Below are 21,617 nucleotides of genomic sequence, written 5' to 3' on the forward strand. Positions count from 1 at the left end.
CATGATGAAAACGCCTCATTCAGCTTGCCTCCCTGGTAGGTTGGGGAATGGTCTATTGAGACATTTATTATAATAATCTAAAGTGAGAATGGCTTGGGGAGATATTTGGGGTGATACTGAAAAGGGTTACACACAAACAAATTGGAAGTTAGTGGAAGTGCACAAGCTGAGATATGTCTTAAAGGCAATGTCCCGCTAGCAACATTTATACAACATGACTGGGGCCAGGGTTTCTCATCTGCACACAGTTGTTGATGGAATCTCTTGATTTTGAGAGTAACATTTGCCAGACTGAACATTGTTAGACAACTTATACTGCACAGACTATCATAAATGATACAATGGATATAATACATCCCTGTGTATCAGCCTGTACTTTGTGTTATCCGACCTTTCAATTCTGTTTTTGAAAAGGATTTCTCTATACTATCGTTGGTCTATAATCCAGTCCTTTTCACTAACTAATCTTTCAACACTGTAGAGTCTTTCATAGCAGATTCTGTACCTCTTCCTGTTTCACCCTGTACTGCCCTTACCTCACAAATAGCATACTGGAATTCAGAGGTGTAAAATTTTACTTGATTACTGTACTTAAGTATTATTTTGGGGGATTTATACGTTTTTCAAGTACAACTTATACTGACTACCTGTACTTTTACTTAATTACATTTCTGAAGAAAAAAAACAGTACTTTTTACTCCTTACAATTTTATTTCAACTTAAAAAGTACATTACATTTTTATTTGAACTTATACACATTAAATATGGGAAAAGTTACATTTCCCCCCAAACCCCAAAAAAGTTTATTCATTATTCTTTGTTTTGATGCTCTAACTTTTTTTAGCTGTGTAATATATTGGCTGAATGCACAAGATTGAGTGCAAATAAAATCAGTGATAAAAATATAAATATAATTTATATTTTTGTGGGAATTATTTTTTTTTAATTAAATGTTACAAATATCCAAAAAAGTGTTTAAATGAACATTGTATGTTTATTTAATTGTAATTCATGTTTAGTGACGTTCTTGCAGGTAGTGGATAAGTTGTATTTATAATTATGTCATTATATGACACATTGAGTAGGAATTTGGACTCTCAATGAATATTTTTTTAATCATAATAATTACATGATTTGTTCAATAACTCATATAATTAGTCTTTTGCATTCTGTCTGGAATATGTTTCTAACCTCTGCATCACATTGTTATTAAAAGTGATAGCTCACCCAAAAATTAAGATTCTCATGTCGTCCCAGGTGTTTATGACTTTCTTTCTTCAGATGAACACAAGCAAAGATTTTTAGTCCGTATAATGTAAGGGGACAGGACCACTTCAGAAACCACACAAAGTGAACACGATGGTCAAATTTTAAATATTAATATTTGTAATTTTCATTGCTTCACTTAAGACCCTAAATCATTAACAGGGGTCGTATTCACTTTGTGTAGTTTCTGAAGTGTAATTTTTAGACATCCCATTCATGTTATACGAAAAATATATATAATTTAACTAACTGCGTGATATTTACTGTACCACCAGTAAACCACTCCTAAATATAATGTAGAAGCTGAAATTTTCTGTAAAGCTGCTTTGCAATGATTTGTATCGGTAAAAGCGCTATACAAATAAATTTGAATTGAAAAACCTGTATGGGATGGCATGAGGGTGGAAAGGATGGAGTTTCCTGTTAATCCCTTTCCCTGCAATTGTGTGTGTGTGTGTGTGTGTGTTCCGCTGTGCTGCATTTTAATTGTTATCGCTGCACTAGATATGTGTTAGACATGTGTCATTGCATTTTTTTTTTTCTCCATTTAACTTTAACATTAAATTTAATTTTAACAGAAAAAAAGTACTTCTACTTTTTTAATACTTGAATTAAATTTAAAGTTGTACTTTTTTACTTTTACTCAAGTATGTTTTTGGCCAGATACTTGTACTTTTAATTAGTATCTTTACTTTCACTTGAGTAAAAAATTTTGAGTACTTTTGCACCTCTGCTGGAATGTTTTATAACTTAAATATTGGGACTTTGTAGATATACAGGTAACAAATGATTTATATTCCTCTTCCATTTAGAGTCACCAGCTCCAGCGTCAGTGTTACCAACTGGTAAATCAGGTATCTTCCCTTCTCTCACCTCTCTTTCTCTCTTTCCTAAGACTCCTTTGATTTTTTTTTTTTTTTTAAGATATTTATACTTTTATTCCGTAATAAATTAATAACAATTGTCAGTAAAGACATTTAAAATGTTACAGAACATTTATATTTTAAATAAGTGCTTGCTTGATGTTTTGAAAAAAAGTGTATCATGGTTTCCAAAAAAAAAAAAGCCAGCGCAAATGTTTTAATCACTGATAATAATGATGTTTCTTCAGCACCAAGTCAGCATATTAGGATGGTTTTTGAAGGTGCATGTGACACCGAAGACTGGAGTGATGAAAATTCAGCTTTACAATTTCACCCTCAGCTAAATTAGATTTAAAAATATCTTAAAATACAAAAACAGCTATTTTACATTTTAACAATATTTCACAATATTAATGTTTTTTACTGCATTTTTTTTAATCAATCTAAATGCAGTCTTGGTGAGAATTAGATACTCATTCCAGATATATAGTTAAAATTTACAGATCCCAAACTTTCAAACAGTAAAATATTTAACAGATATAATTATTATTGCAGACACAGTGAATATTATGTTTGTCATTTTTAAAATAGTTTAATTCTGTTCATTAGATCTTGCAAAACATACGTTGTGAGAGTTATTCTTAATGGATTATATAACAGCATTTTGCACTGGGGTCACATCCATATAGGTCCAAATGGTTCTGGACAAGTATACGTTATTGAGTGGCCTTGTTGCTAAAAGTAAAACGTTTGACCTACAAACCTTTGTACTCAGCAATGTAGCTGACATACTGATTGCTGTAAACACTGTGCGTAAATTTAGTCTAAAGCATATAAAAAAATGAAATTGAAGGTGTCAGGTAAACTATGACAAATCTCGCAGCATAGTTGAGTCAGTTAAGTACAAGCTCATTCTTCTTAGCAGTAGCAGCAGTAGTAGTATTGATAATAATAACATGCTTTTATGTTTTAATGTAGGAAAGCATATTGTATAACTTTTATAATTTATACTGTTCTGTTCTATTCTATTCAATTCTTTTCATCTGTCAATATTTGGAAGTGTGTAATCTGATTACATAAATTTATCTTTATTTAAAATAAATATGATCATTGTATCTTGTATTTTATTGTATTTTATACTGTCATGGTAGCATTTTGCAGGTTTTTATTTTTATTTTTCAAGGAGAGGAGAAGGGACGCTGCTTTACAATAGAGTATGTGATGCCCATGAATGTTCAAATGACATCAGAATCTACAGCCAGCGTTCTCAGTGAGTGAAAGTCTCTTAAATTTGATGTAAAAATGGCTCTTTTGAAATAAAAATGCATCTTTCTAAATGTTGTTTAGTCACTGGCCACTACAGCACTAACAAAAATAATTGATTCTACAGTAGTTGATTTTTAAAAAAAATCTTGGAACAACCTTAGAAACTAATTACCTTAACAACTGAGAACAAGTTTAAAGGGCAATGGAGTGGCTACAATATTAATTTAATTAAATTTAGACAGACATAGACATTTAGACAGACATATAATCATTTAATGTATTTATTTTGTTTGTTAGTTTGTTTATTTGTTGTTTATTTTTTATTTCAGTGTACCGATTATGCAGTGTATTATGTAATGTAGTTCTTGATTTGCATATGTATGTCATTGCCATTGTGTCAGAGTTCTCTAAATGGTTTAAATGATTTCCAGTTTGTCTGAGTAAGAATTGATATCCAATAATACCTCATGTTTGTCTAGTCAACTAATCAGTGGCATTTAAAACCTCACATGACCCTCACATGAACACCAAACCTCACATGTACACTATGATTTTGTTCTGTTTGTGCCCTTTAGGGTCCACAAGAGGGCATTAGAGAACATTACAGATGATAATAATAATAATAATAATAATGTATTTCATTTTAATTTCTTCTGCTACATTAATGGTGAGAGGTTGTAATAATGGTGAGAGGTTGTAACTTCATCAGGTATCCATCATAAGTAATTATTTATTTTGGTTTGTTCACAGAAATGATTCGCTCTGCTACTCCTTTCCCGCTGGTCAGTCTATTCTTCATGTTCATTGGCTTTGTGCTGAGTAATATTGGACACATCCGCCCTCAATGCACTATTCTGGCTTTCATCTCTGGAATCTTTTTTATCCTGTCAGGTGGGTATTTGTTTAAAGCAGTGTTCAGTATACATATAGCCAGTGAGAATGAATCATGTCATGTTGCTGAACAAAAGTATACTTCTTTATAATAAGTTTCAGAGAAGAAATTTTTTCTAACTGATAATAATAAAACTGTTCATGTTTGGAAGACCAAGTGTCTACAAGAAATTGGTGAGAAATACTGTTTTTAGCTCTTAAAATGACAGTTCTCTGAAAGGCCAAAAATCTTTTTCAGGTCAGTATGTATGGAGCGAGATTAGTTTCAATAATAATTTACGCAAAAGACACAGTACACACATGCATAGCCCAATTTACATGCATGAAACCTAATTTACATGCATGAAAAAAAAAATTGTGCATGTGAATTGGTTTGTGAATATATATGTATATATGTATACATATATGAAGAGTTCAGATGCAAAACCCTCTAAATCTATCAGACTTCTTTTCTTTTAAATTAGCATTTTTTATCAGGCTCTTATGATCCGGTTCAGTAGTTTCATTTTAAAGGTAATGATAAGGTAATTAGTTAGTGAATAACATAACTTTTTTTCAAAAATATCACTTTAGACAAACCATTGGTTTTTAACAAGTTCGATTTTCTTTTGCGTCAAAACCAGCTAAATACACTTGTGCTTTTTTTGCAAAAACCTCTAAATCCACCTCTTTGGGACAAGTTGAAAAATAGTTGAAAAATCACTAAAGATGCAACTAGAAACCCTTTCTGAATACAGGACAAAATCCCCCAAAAATATAAAAAACAAAAAGAAAAGATTCACACTCTATAACCACAATGGCACAAAATGTTACACGATGCTGATGTAGGAAGGCAGGAAGACGAGGGATTCTGAATAATCAGGTTCTTTAATGGAGTAAACGTATTCAACAACAGGAATAACCGCGTAAACATAATTTTAAGACACGACGAAGAAGATTACTGAACTCAAGGCTTATAAAGAACACAAACTAATGAGGAAACAAGATGATTAATACAAGACAGGTGAATGGAATAAACAATGATTAACTAATGACAGGAAACCGACCAAATAAGGAGAAACAGTAACTAAACTGAAAGCAAACCTTGACAGATATCGCCCCCCTCCCGGAAGGTGCGTCCTGCGCCGTAACAGTCACATCGGGGAAGGAGGGTGGAGGCTGGAGCAGGGCCAGGACAGGGAGGAGACAAGGGAAGCCTCCAGGGTGGATCAGGAGACTCGGGAGGCTATGGCGGGACAGGAGACTCGGAAGACCAGGGCGGATCCGGGGACTCGGGAGGCCATGGCCGTGGCGGAACAGGAGACTCGGGGAGCCATGGCCATATTATTTTTCCAGAAGGCCATGGCGTATCAGGGAGCTCCGTGGCCTTGGCCCTTGGCCTGGCCACACAGGCCGTGACTATATGGCCCCCCAAAAAAAATTTATTGGGGAGGTTCCCCTCTGGGAACAATTTAGGAGAAACGGGCTCTTGGGGGCGCTCTGGAAGTGCAGAGCTGGACGGGACCAGCAGAGACATAGGAGGGCCCTCTGGAAGCGCGGACACTTGGGGGCGCTCAGGCAGCACGGAGCTGGACGGGACCAGCTGAGACATAGGGGACGCAGGAGGGCTGGACGGGACCAGAGGAGACGAAGGAGAGCTGGACAGGACCAGGGGGAGACGCAGGAGGGCTGGACGGGACCAGGGGGAGACGCAGGAGGGCTGGACGGGACCAGTGGAGACGCAGGAGGGTTGGACGGGACCAGCAGAGACGCAGGAGGGCACTTGCGAGGCGCAGGCACTGGAGGGAACTTGCGAGGTGCAGGCACTGGAGGGCACTTGAGAGGAGCAGGCTCCTGGGGCTGCTCGGGCAGCGTGGATTCCTGGGGGTGTTCTGTCAGCACTTTCACAGGAGGGACTGGCCCTGGAGAAGCGGGCTCTGGAGAGACTGGCCCTGGAGAAGCAGGCACTGGAGGGACTGGCCCTGGAGAAGGGCGCGGGCGGCGGCAAAATCATCTCTGTGGGCGGCGGCATAAACTTTGTCCTGGGCGGAGGTACAAACATCGCCACGGACGGCAGCATAGATATTACTGCGGGCGGTATTTTACCGATGTTCCCCGGGCCAACCTTGCGGGGAACTAAACGCAGCCTCCTAATCTTGTCGGTAAGGTTGTGTCTTCTGTTACGCGATGCTGAAGTAGGAAGATGAGGGATTCTGAATAATCAGGTTCTTTAATGGAGTAAACGTATTCAGCAACAGGAATAACAGCGTAAACATAACTTTAAGACACAACGAAGAAGATTACTGAACTCAAGGCTTATAAAGAACACAAACTAATGAGGAAACAAGATGATTAATACTGTCACAAACTCTGCCTCTGTGGCCCTCCCTGAACACCACCGGAGGGCACCATCACCGGAATATTAACCAAACTGCATTTCCCACAATGCCCTGTACCTGAGACTAATTGCGGCACAGGTGTTTCCCAGCACTGTTACCCCATATAAGCTGCAATCTCCAACAACACACCGCGAAGTCTTGTATTGCCCCGGCTACACTACTGAGCGTTTATCCCATGTATATTGATCTCCCGTTTACGACCTTGGACTACCTGCCTTTGTGACCTCTCTGGACTGTTGTTTACTTCCCCTGTTTGCCGCCTGCCTCGACTCTAGCCTGGATATCGTTTATGGATTCTGATTTATCTCTGACACCCCTGTCGCTGTTGACTGATCTCTGCCTGTTTGACCCTGTCTATCAATAAAGCTGCAAATGGATCCCTCTGCCTCAGACCCCTCATTACAGAAGACTTCGCCAACTCAGGATCCAGCAGCCGGTTCTCAGCTCGCTACCGAGGTATCTTCTCAAGCCTTTATGCTAGCAGCTCATCATCAGCAACTGCAGCATCTCACTACCCTCACGGAGCAGCTGAGCAAAACACTCCAGGATTTGTGCACCATTGCAACACCAGCTACACCGACACCACCACTGGCCGTTCGAAGCCCCAGCCAGCACCCGCGACCAGTCCACGCCTGGCGTTTCCCGAGAAATACGACGGCGTTCCCAACAGATGTAAGGGTTTTCTTCTCCAGTGCACAGTATTTATGGACCAACAAACCCTTCTCTACCCCACTGATGACAGTCGTGTCTCTTTTGTATGTTCATTACTGATGGGGAGAGTGCTAGACTGGGCCACGGCGGTGTGGAATGGCGGTAATATGACTTTCCCTTCCTTCAGAAGTTTTATGCAGCAGTTTCGTGATGAGTTTGAACATTCTGTTGATGGAAAGGAGGTTGGTGAGCAACTATTAGCCCTACGTCAGGGAAGCAGCACGGCGGCTGATTACGCACTCACCTTCCGAACTCTCGCTGCACAGACTGGTTGGGAGAAGGATCCTCTTAAGCTTTTGTTCCGCAAGGGCCTTTCAACTGAACTCCAATCTGAATTGGCTTGCCGTGATGAGGGTAGAACACTTGAGCAGTTTATCGAACTCGCCATTCACATTGACAACCTGATGCGCTCAAGACGCCCCTCACGTCGCTCCTCCACATTGCCCTCTGCTGTCACGTTGCGAGCTACACCCAAGCCCGAGCCCATGCAGGTGGGCGTGACCCATCTCACGTCAGAGGAGAGAGAACGCCGACACCGGGAGAATCTATGTCTTTATTGCGGTCTGCCAGGTCATATGAGAATCTCCTGTCCCACAAGACCAGCCTTCCCGGGGCTCATCCTTGGTGAGTTCTAATCCATCCAATTTATCCACACTCGAGGTGCCCGTAACTATAATGTTTGAGAACTCCCAGGTAGATTCCCTGGCTTTGATCGACTCAGGGGCAGCAGGTAATTTCATTGACGTTACCTTTGCTAAGACAAATTCTCGTCCTCTCATTCCATGTGAATCCGCTGTGGCAGTGGCAGCGTTAGATGGTCGGCCCCTGGGCACGGGGCACGTTAAATTCATCACCAAGGACATCACTTTGAGGACAGGCTCTCTTCACACGGAAAGCATACGCTTGTTCGCCATCGACTCACCCCAGAAACCCGTAATCCTCGGCTTGCCTTAGCTGGAGAGACACAACCCCAGCATATCATGGTCCACACGTCAGATCGTTCAGTGGTCAGAGACATGTCGCAAGCACTGCCTTTTGCCTCAGCTTCACTCACCTGTTTCTTTGGAATCCCTTCCTAAGGAAGATCCCACCATTCAGGGATTACCAGTCGAATACCAGGATTTATGTGAAGCCTTCAGCAAATCCAAGGCCACTCAACTTCCTCCTCATCGTTCCAGCGATTGCGCCATCGAACTTCTCCCTGGGGCAATACCCACTAAAGGCTGAATTTTCCCTTTAACACAACAAGAGTCTGAGGCCATGAAGGATTACATTGAAGAGGAGTTATCTAAGGGTTTCATCAGACCATCCACCTCACCAGCGTCAGCAGGTTTCTTCTTTGTAAAAAAGAAGGATGGAGGATTACGCCCTTGGATCGACTACCGTCACCTAAATGAGATCACAGTCAAGTTCTGCTACCCTCTGCCACTGGTTCCAGCCACCCTAGAAATGCTCCGTTCTGCTAAATACTTTACCAAGCTTGACCTTCGCAATGCCTACAACCTTATCCGCATCAGAGAAGGGGATGAGTGGAAAACCGCCTTCTCTACCACCACTGGGCACTATGAATATCGGGTTATGCCGTTCGGGCTTGTCAAGAGTCCGTCAGTCTTTCAGGCCTTCATCAACGATGTGTTCCGGGACATGTTGGGTCAGTGGCTGATTGTCTACATTGACGACATCTTAATCTATTCTGACACATTTGAATCGCATGTGCAACATGTAAGGGCAGTTCTAGGACGCCTTATCGACCATCAGTTGTATGCCAAGATGGAGAAATGCGAGTTTCATCAGACATTAATATCTTTTCTGGGGTACATCATCAGTGCTGACGGAGTGGCGATGGATGAGAAGAAAATCAACTCGGTGTTAAACTGGCCCACACCCAAGACCACAAAGGATCTGCAGCGTTTCCTGGGGTTTGCCAACTTCTACAGACGTTTCATACGCAACGTCAGCACGATAGCCGCTCCGTTAACGTCATTGCTTAAGGAAGGCAAGCGCTACCTCGCCTGGTCCACAGCAGCATCAGAGGCTTTTCAGCAACTCAAGGAACGTTTCACCTCCTCACCGATTCTTCATCACCCCGATCCAGAGCTCGAGTTCACGGTTGAGGTGGATGCCTCTAACACAGGCATTGGAGCCATCTTGTATCAACGTCAAGGTAACCCCGCTAAGCTCTATCCATGTGCTTATTACTCCAGGAAACTCAACGCTGCAGAGAGGAACTATGATGTTGGGGATCGAGAACTACTATCCATGAAAGGGGCTTTCGAGGAGTGGGGGCATTGGCTAGAGGGCACCAAATGACCTTTCATTGTACTCCCTGATCACAGAAATCTGTAATACATCAGGTCAGCCAAACCGATGATCCCACGCCACCTGAATGACCACCTAACTTAACTTATGTTCCAGTAGATCTTCGACAACGCATCCTACGGATGATTCACGAATCTCCCATTTCCGGTCATCCCGGCATCACAGCTACTGTTCACCTTATTAACAGCCGTTTCTGGTGGCCATCGGTACAGAAGACGTTGCCATGTTCATCCAGCACTGTGCCACCTGCAACATTACCAAGTCATCTCATCAATTCCCAGCTGGCTTACTTCAACCTCTACCCATACCTCAACGACCCTGGTCCCATATAGCCATAGACTTTGTCACTGACCTCCCTCTTTCCAGAAATCACACCACCATACTTACAGTTATCGACCGCTTCTCCAAAGCATGCCGACTCATTCCTCTCCCCAAGCTCCCCACAGCCTTCGAAACAGCAGAGGCTTTGCTGGAACATGTGTTCCGATTCTACGGACTACCCGAGGACATTGTCTCTGACCGTGGACCACAATTCACCTCCAGAGTCTGGTCTGCCTTCTGTCAGCAGCTCAACATAAACATCAGTCTAACCTCTGGCTATCACCCCGAGTCCAACGGCCAAGTGGAACGGCTCAATCAAGAACTAATTCGGTTTCTAAGATCTTACTGCCACAACAATCAGAACGACTGGAGTTGATATCTGCTTTGGGCGGAATATGCTCAGAATTCGCTACGCAAGCCTTCGACTGGTCTAACACCGTTCCAGTGTGTGCTGGGGTTTCAGCCTCCCCTATTTCCCTGGTCAGGGGAACCCTCTGATCTGCCCGCTGTCAATGACTGGCTACAACGCAGTGAGGAGACCTGGAATTCTGCTCATGTTCATCTGCAACGTGCTGTACGCCGGGTCAGAGAACAGGCCAATCGTCGTCGGAGACCTGGTCCACCATATGCTCCGGGTCAGTGGGTGTGGTTATCCACCAAGGACCTTCGCCTTCGTCTCCCGTGCAAGAAGCTCAGTCCCAGGTACGTGGGTCCCTTCAAAATAATTTGTCAAATCACACCAGTTTTATATCGTTTAGCACTTCCTGCCAGTTATCGTATCTCACCCACTTTCCATATGTCTTTGCTCAAGCCCGCCGGTGGGACGAGAGGGGAGGGGAACCAGGAGGAGGCCACAGAGGAGCGCACCCCTCATATCGTGGTAAACGGCGAGGAGGCGTATCGAGTCAGGGAGATCTTGGATTCCCGACGCCGAGGCAGAGTGTTACATCATCGACTGGGAGGGATACGGTCCCAAGGAGAGGTCCTGGGTCACGGTCACGGATGATTTCCATCGTCTGCATCCCAACAGACCCGCTCCTCGCACCCATGGAAGGCCTCGGCGGAGAACCGCCCCTCGCTTCAGGAGCCGCTCGCAGGAGAGGGGCTCTGTCACAAATTCGGCCTCTGCGGCCCTCTCTGAACACCACCGGAGGGCACCATCACCGGAATATTAACCGAACTGCATTTCCCACAATGCTCTGTACCTGAGACTGATTGCGGCACAGGTGTTTCCCATCACTGTTACCCCATATAAGCTGCAATCTCCAACAACACACCGCAAAGTCTTGTATTGCCCCAGCTACACTACTGAGCGTTTATCCCATGTTTATTGATCTCCTGTTTAATACCTTGGACTGTTTATCTGAGTCTGTGATTCTCTGCTACCTGCCTTTGTGACCTGATCTCTGGACTGTTGTTTACGTCCCCTGTCTGCCGCCTGCCTCGACTCTAGCCTGGATAGCGTTTATGGATTCTGACTTATCTCTGACACCCCTGTCGCTGTTGACTGATCTCTGCCTGTTTGACCCTGTCTTATCAATAAAGCTGCAAATGGATCCCTCTGCCTCAGACCCCTCATTACAAATACAAGACAGGTGAATGGAATAAACGATGATTAGCTAATGACAGGAAACCGACCAAATAAGGACAAACAGGAACTACACAGAAACCAGACTGTGACACAAAATAGCAGCATGTTTATTTTAACAGCAAAAAACAGACTTTACACAAACAACCCAACATTAAAAATGCATTACAAATACATCTGGCATTGAAGCAAAAATATTTGTTGAACGTGTGTTATGTGCCGTAAGCATTCGCTTAATGCCATTATCTCATCCCACAACATCCCACCCCTCCATGGTTTGTCTGTGTATTCAGAGCCAGTGAGCAATGGACTGTCATAAAAATAAAAAACTGCGTTAATGCGTGATAAAGTAATTGTTGGCATTAATCAATTAATGCATTAACGTGATAATAACGTGTTAACTTGCCCAGCCCTAATAATGTATATATAGGCAGAGGTTGACCCAAACTCTATATAGAGTTTGTGAGTTTCATGCATGTGAATTGGGCTTCGCATGTGTGCATTGTGTCTTTTGCGTGAATTATTATTGAGACCCTCCATAAATATGTGTCACTACAACTCATTCCCTCTTTATTTTTATTTTGGCTCATTTTCTCTTTATTTCTGATGCAGGTCTGTCCCTGGTGGTGGGTCTGGTCTTGTATATATCCAGTATTAACGATGAGATGCTAAACAGAACAAAAACAAATGAAGCTTATTTCAGTTATAAATATGGCTGGTCTTTTGCTTTTGCTGCAGTCTCCTTCCTGCTTACTGAGGTAACACTTCCACTTATCTTTGTGTATTTGTGTAAATATTAAAGACAGTGGGTCTCATTCACTAGCTGTGTGGAAAATCTGTGTGCATACATTTTATAATGCTAAATTTACCAATAAGTTTGAACTAAAAATTATTCTAAATTAAGTTCAAGAACCAACTGTGCGCAGTTTGCTCCTTCAGAATCCAGACATTCTCCATAGCATTTCTGTTCAAGCCTTTTTATGGAATCAGGACCACATGCATTTATGTACTATTGTTTCTCCAGTATCTCCTGTTGCCCAACAGGTCAATCCTGGTATTTGGTGCCTTTTGTGTCCCCAGTGAAGATCATAATTGTACGTGATTTAAAAAAAAAAAAAGTTTACTGCATTTTAAATCGCCAAATATCACAAAGTTATGTATAACATTTTCATGATAAATACCATTTTTGATTTCATAAAAAACATGAAAAAGCAAACTGCAAACTGCACTCCAACCACTGTTTTGCTATGTTCACGCTGTCAGACAAAATCTGATTATTTGTGTATTTCATTGGAATCTGATTTAAATGATTGACTTGTCCATACTGTGTATCGTAAATGTTCAGATCTGATTTGTGTGTCCTGTGGCCAGTGTTAGTACAGTTACTTTGGAAAATTGATTACAATATTACAAGTTATCCTATTTAAAATGTAATAAGGAGTGTAACTATTTCAATTACTTTACTAAAGTAATGTAACTGATTACATTTGATGACCTTTTTGATTACTTTTCTAAATTTCTAATGTTTTCAACTGCAAGTTTGTTTTAATCAAACATGTAAACCGACATTCATCATTCATCATCACTTGAATTAAAGGTGGGGTATGTAATTTTTCAAAAACGCTTTAGAAAACTGAGTCGGGCCGAGTACCAAAACAAACTTGTAGCCAATCAGCAGTAAGGGGCGTGTCTACTCGTGATGTGGAGGAGAGAGTTTTCAGTGAACAACCGAGCCGAGTGACAGAAAGATAGAGATGGCGGATAAAAAACAAAAGAGGAAAACGCCTGCGGAACGATAAGGCAAAGAAGTAGGACCCGTGTAAATATCAGATCAGTTTTCCAGCACTGGAGAGAACTCAAGGAGTGGAAGTCCTGCAATCGGACACCGAGGTTGCTTTGGTTCTTCTCGATAGGTGAGTTTTACACCATGTCTACACTGGACACGCCGCACCGTAACAGCTAAAGTCTGCCAACACTGGATGTGATAAAGCGACTGTTGACAGCAAATCATTTGAAATTTGTGTCAGCACGTCATAAATACAATGCGGCAGCAGTTTTCTGTCAGAGATTTGTCGCTCCGCACAGCATCCAGTGTAGACAGCATCACTGATTATGATGACTTCTGTAGTATTTTTTCACGATGCTCACATCCGGTGTAGACACGGTGTAACATTGGTTTTGCTTTGTTTCACAGAACTAATCGTTGCCTGGGTTGCATAGGCTACGTATGTGTGGGGCGGAGCTTTCAAAATAGGGGCGAGACCCTTTTGGGGTAAGGTTGTGTTTGTTTTGGTGATTTCAAATATCAACATTGGCTTCCAGAAATTGCTTACCCCACCTTTAAGATTATAATATTTAAATTTTAAAGCAAAGCCACCACAAAATCAGACTTATTTTCAAATCATTCTAAGGTTAAATAAAGATTTAAAATCTTAAGATACAGTTTAATAGCTATGATACTGTTTTTGAAATCAAAAGTAGACAGTCATATAGTATATTGATTATATTATCATCTGTTCACTGTCCTTTACTCAGCACTTGCTTGATCTATAACCTGTTTTTATATTATCATCTGTTCACTGTACTTTACTCAGCACTTGCTTGATCTCCAAGCTGTTTTATATAACATGCGGGCTTAACATTTAAATTCTGGAACGTAAATTCTGCCTTCAAGAAGTAACAATCTTGAGACATGTCATCAATGATAAAAGTATTTTGGCTGTTTCTAGTAAAGTGGAAGCCATTTGTGCTGAAAAATCACAAAGAAGTCTAGCATTTCCTTGGATTAGCCGTGCAATACCACCAGTTTCTTCCCTGTTTTTCTAGGTTCACTGATACGTCCAAGCGTTTTAGTGCATGCCCCATTGCCAACAGGCATTTAAGCAACTGAAAATGTACTTAATGATTTCACCCATCCCGGGACATCCAAATTTAGAACATTCCTTAATTGTGTGTACAAATGCCAGTGGGGCTGGTGTATAAAAGGAGGACTGAGGAGGCAATAGCTTATGCAAGTACAATCTTAATTAATCAGAGTCAAACTACTTTGAAATGGGGAGGAATTTTTAGCAACAACTTTTTTTAACCTCTGCAACTGTACTGGTGAAACTACATTTGTTAGCCTACCTTATGCTTTATTTATAATATATATATATATATATATATATATATATATTCACTCTTTTGCTTCAACTTTCTCTGCACATGTGCTGAGGTGCGGAAAGCCCTAGCATGGAGATAGTTTGGGTGTGCTTAATGCAAATTATTAACCATTATAACATTCTGTCGATTAACATAAATTAATGTATACTGTAACCAGGTGGTTTGGGTGCTAATTCATATGTGTATGCACCTGCTGTGAATATGGTGGAATTTTTTTCTTGCTAAATTTTCCTGTGTATAAGTTTGAAAAATTCACACAGTTAATAGTGAATTAGACCCAGTATCCTAAACACCCAAATGAAAAGAAATATTCATTCATTTCATATGCTCTTCATATCTCTCTCTATTTGTGCCACCACCAGGCAGCAGGAGTAATGTCTGTGTACCTGTTTATGAAGCGGTACACTGCAGAGGAGATGTACAGGCCACATCCAGGTTTCTACCGACCTCGCCTCAGCAACTGTTCTGACTACTCTGGTCAGTTCCTGCATCCAGATGCCTGGGCTCGTGGACGCAGTCCCTCAGACATCTCCAGTGTTGCATCCCTTCAGATGAATTCAAACTACCCTGCGCTCCTCAAGTGTCCTGACTATGATCAGATGTCCTCATCACCCTGTTGAGATTGCAAATACACAATAGTGAAATCTGAGAATAAGAGAGCTCTAGCTAGTTCTTAAAGATGCTGTACTGGCATTGCTTTGGCACCTGAGATCGTGTTGTGTTTGGATAGAAGATCAAATTTATTTCCTTGTCTTCGAGAGCCTTCAGTACTAATGCAGTGATTCTGAGTTTAATACATCAGTTGATGGTATCATTCTCTCTGTTATTTGTAGTTTACCACACTGATGTGTAGCTAATAGTACCTCTGCCTTTTTCTCAAAAGTCAGATTTTTTAAATTTTATTCAAGCAGTCAGTTGGTTTTTAACCAAAACTGCAGCTTTAATTGAAAACAGATATATGTTTTATAGAAAAATAGAGAACTAGAAATTATGGTATAAAATAAGTATTTAAATGATTATATTTACTGATTCATCATGCTTATTAAAGCACATACTCAATGAGAAGACACATGCTAATGTGACTCAACAATAATCTGGTTTCTGCCCTTATGCACTTTAAAAAAGTAACCATAACACAGAATTTAAAAATACATTGATATTTTATATAATTATGTGTTGTGTCACTGGTTGAGACTAGCTGTGGTCTTTTGATTAAAAGGCATTTTGTGTTTGATATGAATGTTAACATTATTTTTATTAAATAATTTTATTAATTGTGTTTTTTTGTTTGTTTGTTTTTTGCTAGTGCTTTACATTCTGATCTAATCAGATCAACACATCAGTGATGCAGTGATTTTTACAAGAAAAACATTCTGTTATTATTGATTGTTTCTCTGTTTATATATTGTAGAAAAAAATAAACATGTAAGGAAATTTCTATGTATGTTTTATAACCAATTTCTCCACTGTATGTATATAATCCATAATGTTTATGTTTTGATGCAAATTGTGTAGAGCAATTACAATTTCCCCGCTTGATAAAATGTTAAAGCAGCAGCATTTTTTATTTTTTTTGTCTTATACAGTAATTGACCTAATTGTACTCTTACAGGTTTCAACATAAATTGTCATCTTGCAAATACCATCAATTGCTAGTTGGATTTTTTTGATAATAAAAAGGCAGTCATAAATAAATCTGAAAATAAGAACATAATTTTCTACTCATGCACAATGTTAAATTTCTTATAACTCTTATATTTGGTTAGAAATATGTTAAATATGCATATATGTTAAAGACAAAAAATTGATGTCACACTATACGACTGTGTAGCGGTAGCCACTGCATTGAAAGTGTGTATAATGAAAAATATATTACATGATTTTTCACTTTTTGGTGAGCTTCTAGGCATGCTTTATATCAAACACAGACATGAATATGGATGCCAGTTTCAACTGTGTTTGTTTAAATTTATTTCAATACAATATCTTCTTTTAATTGTTATGAGAATATTATCGTTTGAAGCCATAAAATGTTTCACTAATGTTATGTAAGGGGTCTGCGAGTTTATCAACTGACAAAATAAAATTATAAATTATAAATGGTGATTATAATAAATATAATATAATAAATATATATAATATAATATAAATATATAATAAAATAACTTTTGATTTATGAATGGTATCATTGATTTAACAACATTGAAAACACTGAATTATCTGACAATCAACTACAATAAATTAACTACATTTACATTTATCTGACGCTTTTATCCAAAGCGACTTACAATTGCTATATATGTCAGAGGTCGCACGCCTCTGGAGCAACTAGGGGTTAAGTGTCTTGCTCAGGGACACATTGGTGTCTCACAGTGGATTCGAACCCGGGTCTCTCACACCAAAGGCACGTGTCTTATCCACTGCGCCATCACCACCCCACATAACTAAAGTATTATAGTATTTTATGCTGTATAACTTTAATAACATAACTTATTTTGTATTCGTGGATGTAAGTTACCAACATGCTATTTGTAAACTACATTATTTGACTATATATAGTCTAGTATGTCCACTATGAAAACATTTTTACACCAATTACCACACTGCTGGTGTCAGTGGGTTCCCCAGATGTGGGGTGTTAAGAAGTCAGCATATTTTACTGCTGAAGTGTTCTGCCATCTAAAAAAAGATATGAGACTGCTCTAGATATCTGAGCTGGTAATATGGAGAATGAGGACTCAAGTGCAGAAATAATTATGGGCTTTGTGTAATTCAAGCTGTATTTATTATCATTATACTTTTTTATACTTTATACTAAAACTGAATGTACAGACAAAAAATGTAAATGCTATAAATTTAAAATCGAGACCAAAAGAAAATAGGTCCAAAACATTGACTGCTAAGATAAAAAAGGTAGAAACTGGACGTGTTATAGATAAAAATAAATAAATAAAAAAAATAGAATGTAATGTTTTTTATTTCATATATCATGTGTCAGAAAATCATATCTTCAGATTACTTGGCTCATGTTAAGTAATCTGAAGATATGCATAACCTAATTTCTTTATTTAAAAAAAAAAAAAAAAAAATTATAAAATCTACCTGTACATTTTTTTCACAGTTCATGCTACAATCTATAACCAATATGGACTTCAATGGTGAATACAATTTTATGCCACTAGGTGGGAGTAAAGGATGATTTAGTCCATGAATCAGGAGCTTGTTTGTCTTTCCTTTATGCTTTATCTTTTTTAGTTTTTTAAGGAAATATACAACATAATAGTGGCAGAGTTGGCTATGCTTGCGCTATCTACAACTCTTTTGTGTAAGCTCCAGGTAAGCCCATGTATTTTTCACAAGCCTGGCTTTATATGTTTTGGGAGTTGTGTGTTGGCCCTTATGGACACCAAGCTTCTGCCACAGTGTTATGTGGATAAAACCTCAGAAGGTTGAAGACTGTTCTGCAATATACCTGATGCCTGGTACTGAATGTTTCACATGAAAATGCTGATGCCCATGCTGATTTTCACATAATGTCTACAGATATGCCTTGTGGATCTTGTGGCTGGACTGAAATGATAGATTATTAGTTAACAGTAGTTAACAGTAATTAGCTTGTTCAACAGAAATTACGTTGACTGGCATTTGCCATCTGTGATGTTATTTCAGAGGAACTCCATTACACTCCTCCACTTCCACACATGAAAATATATATACAGGTCCTTTTCAAAAAATTAGCATATTGTGATAAAGTTCATTATTTTCTGTAATGTACTGATAAACATTAGACTTTCATATATTTTAGATTCATTACAACACAACTGAAGTAGTTCAAGCCTTTTATTGTTTTAATATTGATGATTTTGGCATACAGCTCATGAAAACCCAAAATTCCTATCTCAAAAAATTAGCATATTTCATCCGACCAATAAAAGAAAAGTGTTTTTAATACAAAAAAAGTCAACCTTCAAATAATTATGTTCAGTTATGCACTCAATACTTGGTCGGGAATCCTTTTGCAGAAATGACTGCTTCAATGCGGCGTGGCATGGAGGCAATCAGCCTGTGGCACTGCTGAGGTGTTATGGAGGCCCAGGATGCTTCGATAGCGGCCTTAAGCTCATCCAGAGTGTTGGGTCTTGCGTCTCTCAACTTTCTCTTCACAATATCCCACAGATTCTCTATGGGGTTCAGGTCAGGAGAGTTGGCAGGCCAATTGAGCACAGTAATACCATGGTCAGTAAACCATTTACCAGTGGTTTTGGCACTGTGAGCAGGTGCCAGGTCGTGCTGAAAAATGAAATCTTCATCTCCATAAAGCTTTTCAGCAGATGGAAGCATGAAGTGCTCCAAAATCTCCTGATAGCTAGCTGCATTGACCCTGCCCTTGATAAAACACAGTGGACCAACACCAGCAGCTGACATGGCACCCCAGACCATCACTGACTGTGGGTACTTGACACTGGACTTCAGGCATTTTGGCATTTCCCTCTCCCCAGTCTTCCTCCAGACTCTGGCACCTTGATTTCCGAATGACATGCAAAATTTGCTTTCATCCGAAAAAAGTACTTTGGACCACTGAGCAACAGTCCAGTGCTGCTTCTCTGTTCAAAAGTGGCTTGACCTGGGGAATGCGGCACCTGTAGCCCATTTCCTGCACACGCCTGTACACGGTGGCTCTGGATGTTTCTACTCCAGACTCAGTCCACTGCTTCCGCAGGTCCCCCAAGGTCTGGAATCGGTCCTTCTCCACAATCTTCCTCAGGGTCCGGTCACCTCTTCTCGTTGTGCTGCGTTTTCTGCCAGACTTTTTCCTTCCCACAGACTTCCCACTGAGGTGCCTTGATACAGCACTCTGGGAACAGCCTATTCGTTCAGAAATTTCTTTCTGTGTCTTACCCTCTTGCTTGAGGGTGTCAATGATGGCCTTCTGGACAGCAGTCAGGTCGGCAGTCTTACCCATGATTGCGGTTTTGAGTAATGAACCAGGCTGGGAGTTTTTAAAAGCCTCAGGAATCTTTTGCAGGTGTTTAGAGTTAATTAGTTGATTCAGATGATTAGGTTAATAGCTCGTTTAGAGAACCTTTTCATGATATGCTAATTTTTTGAGATAGGAATTTTGGGTTTTCATGCGCTGTATGCCAAAATCATCAATATTAAAACAATAAAAGGCTTGAACTACTTCAGTTGTGTTGTAATGAATCTAAAATATATTAAAGTCTAATGTTTATCAGTACATTACAGAAAATAATGAACTTTATCACAATATGCTAATTTTTTGAAAAGGACCTGTATATATATTTTTTTTAATGTACTAAAGGGGGCCAGGAAATTGTCTGCCATAGACCTAAACAACCCATTAGGGACACTTGCAGGGGGGACAGCTGATGCTCATGAGGGCATACCTTCATAATGTGCATCACATTATGTAGGTATGCCTGGATCACAGCACATGATTGTGAATCACTTAATTTGCATGTGCAGATCAGCTTTCTGGATTTTTCAGCTTAGTGTCATGGCACACAATTTGGACTCCAGATGACAATCACATTGCACTGACCAATCATAGCAAGTTCAAACTTTAATTTTTGTATTATTTTTTCAACCCCAAATTTCATCTCCCTTGCACCCGCTATCGCCCCATAATTGAAAGAATGTTACTGGCATAGTTGTTAGTTTCTTGTTGTGCACATGAATGCTAAGAACATGAGTGTTGATTTTCCTTGTTGTACTCACAACCTGAATCATCCATCTGTGTTGTAAACATGAGAGAGATCTCAATGTTGTGCATGTTGAGAATCAGCCAATATGAGATATACAGTAAAGATGTTCTTATATTGTAGCCTAACAATAAGCTCATGAGAAATCAGTGATAATTGCCAGTAGAATTTTATAATTTTAATTTTAACTGAAATTAAATTATGACTGTGTGTAGACTATTATGACAATGATGATATAAGTTCTGTCAATACAAATCATCTTCAAGTTCTAGAGGAAAAAAATCTGCTTAAATAGGACTCCTCTCTTCCTACCTCAGCCCAGCTGGCGTCCCCCAAGTCTAAAAGGACCACAGAGCTCCCTAGAGCCTTGATTCCAGTGAATTCTCTGAGTGCTGCCTAAAAAATAACAGCAATACCCTTGTAAAGATATGTCTACAGCTGGGACAACTGATGTGGTGCATTGTGCATCTCTCTTGGGAATGACATCTCACATTTGTAAAATGGCTTAATGTGCCATATTTGAAAATAAAACAAACATTATAATAGAAATAACTATATCAATTATGAAATTATTTTCTAAGGAGTTTTGCAGCCTTTCAGGAGAAACACAGCATTTGCAGTCAAATGCTGATATATAAGAATAGTTCATTTTTAAAAAATCTATTTATCTAAAAGTGTTATTATATGTAGTTTTTTCTTCATTTGCCACAAAAGGCTAATTACTATATCTGCCCACAAACAATTGTCCAATATTAAGGTAATTATGCAAGAGTAATGCAGAACATGAGTAAATTTTAAATTCTTTCTGCAAACACATGCGATGCAGCCCCATAAATCAAAACCGTGTTTGCTCTTTTGGCCAGAGTAGAGCTGGTCTCCTGGCTGAGCCTGGTTTCTCCCAAGGTTTTTGCCTCCATTTCTGTCATCTGATGGCACTGACACTATCAGATGAGAACAAAACTATTGACACTGTTGTCTTCTGTAAAGCTGCTTTATAGCTAAATCAAACACTGCTTGACACTTAAGAACAATAAGAACTGAAATTTCTCTTTTACGTTCATAATTGATAATGCTGATGTTCCTCCATCCTCCCCACCACCACCACTGTCCATCCACCTGGGGCAGGCTCCGA

The 21,617-nt window shown here is 39.8% G+C and overlaps 1 protein-coding gene across 1 annotated transcript in view; it reads left to right on the forward strand.

Moving 5' to 3' along the window:
* The window catches only part of LOC306844994 (voltage-dependent calcium channel gamma-5 subunit-like), a 32,183-nt gene extending 15,730 nt beyond the window's left edge, over positions 1 to 16,453 (forward strand). Inside the window, exons 3-7 of the mRNA XM_079377473.1 lie at positions 2,079 to 2,120; positions 3,313 to 3,399; positions 4,146 to 4,286; positions 12,216 to 12,361; positions 15,128 to 16,453. Coding sequence (XP_079233599.1) covers positions 2,079 to 2,120; positions 3,313 to 3,399; positions 4,146 to 4,286; positions 12,216 to 12,361; positions 15,128 to 15,385 — 674 coding nt within the window. The 3' untranslated portion in view covers positions 15,386 to 16,453. The remainder of the gene's footprint in view (positions 1 to 2,078; positions 2,121 to 3,312; positions 3,400 to 4,145; positions 4,287 to 12,215; positions 12,362 to 15,127) is intronic.
* Positions 16,454 to 21,617: the final 5,164 nt, after the last annotated feature.

Source organism: Barbus barbus (genome assembly GCF_936440315.1).
Source record: "Barbus barbus genome assembly, chromosome: 25".
NCBI classification, from domain to species: Eukaryota; Metazoa; Chordata; class Actinopteri; order Cypriniformes; family Cyprinidae; genus Barbus; species Barbus barbus.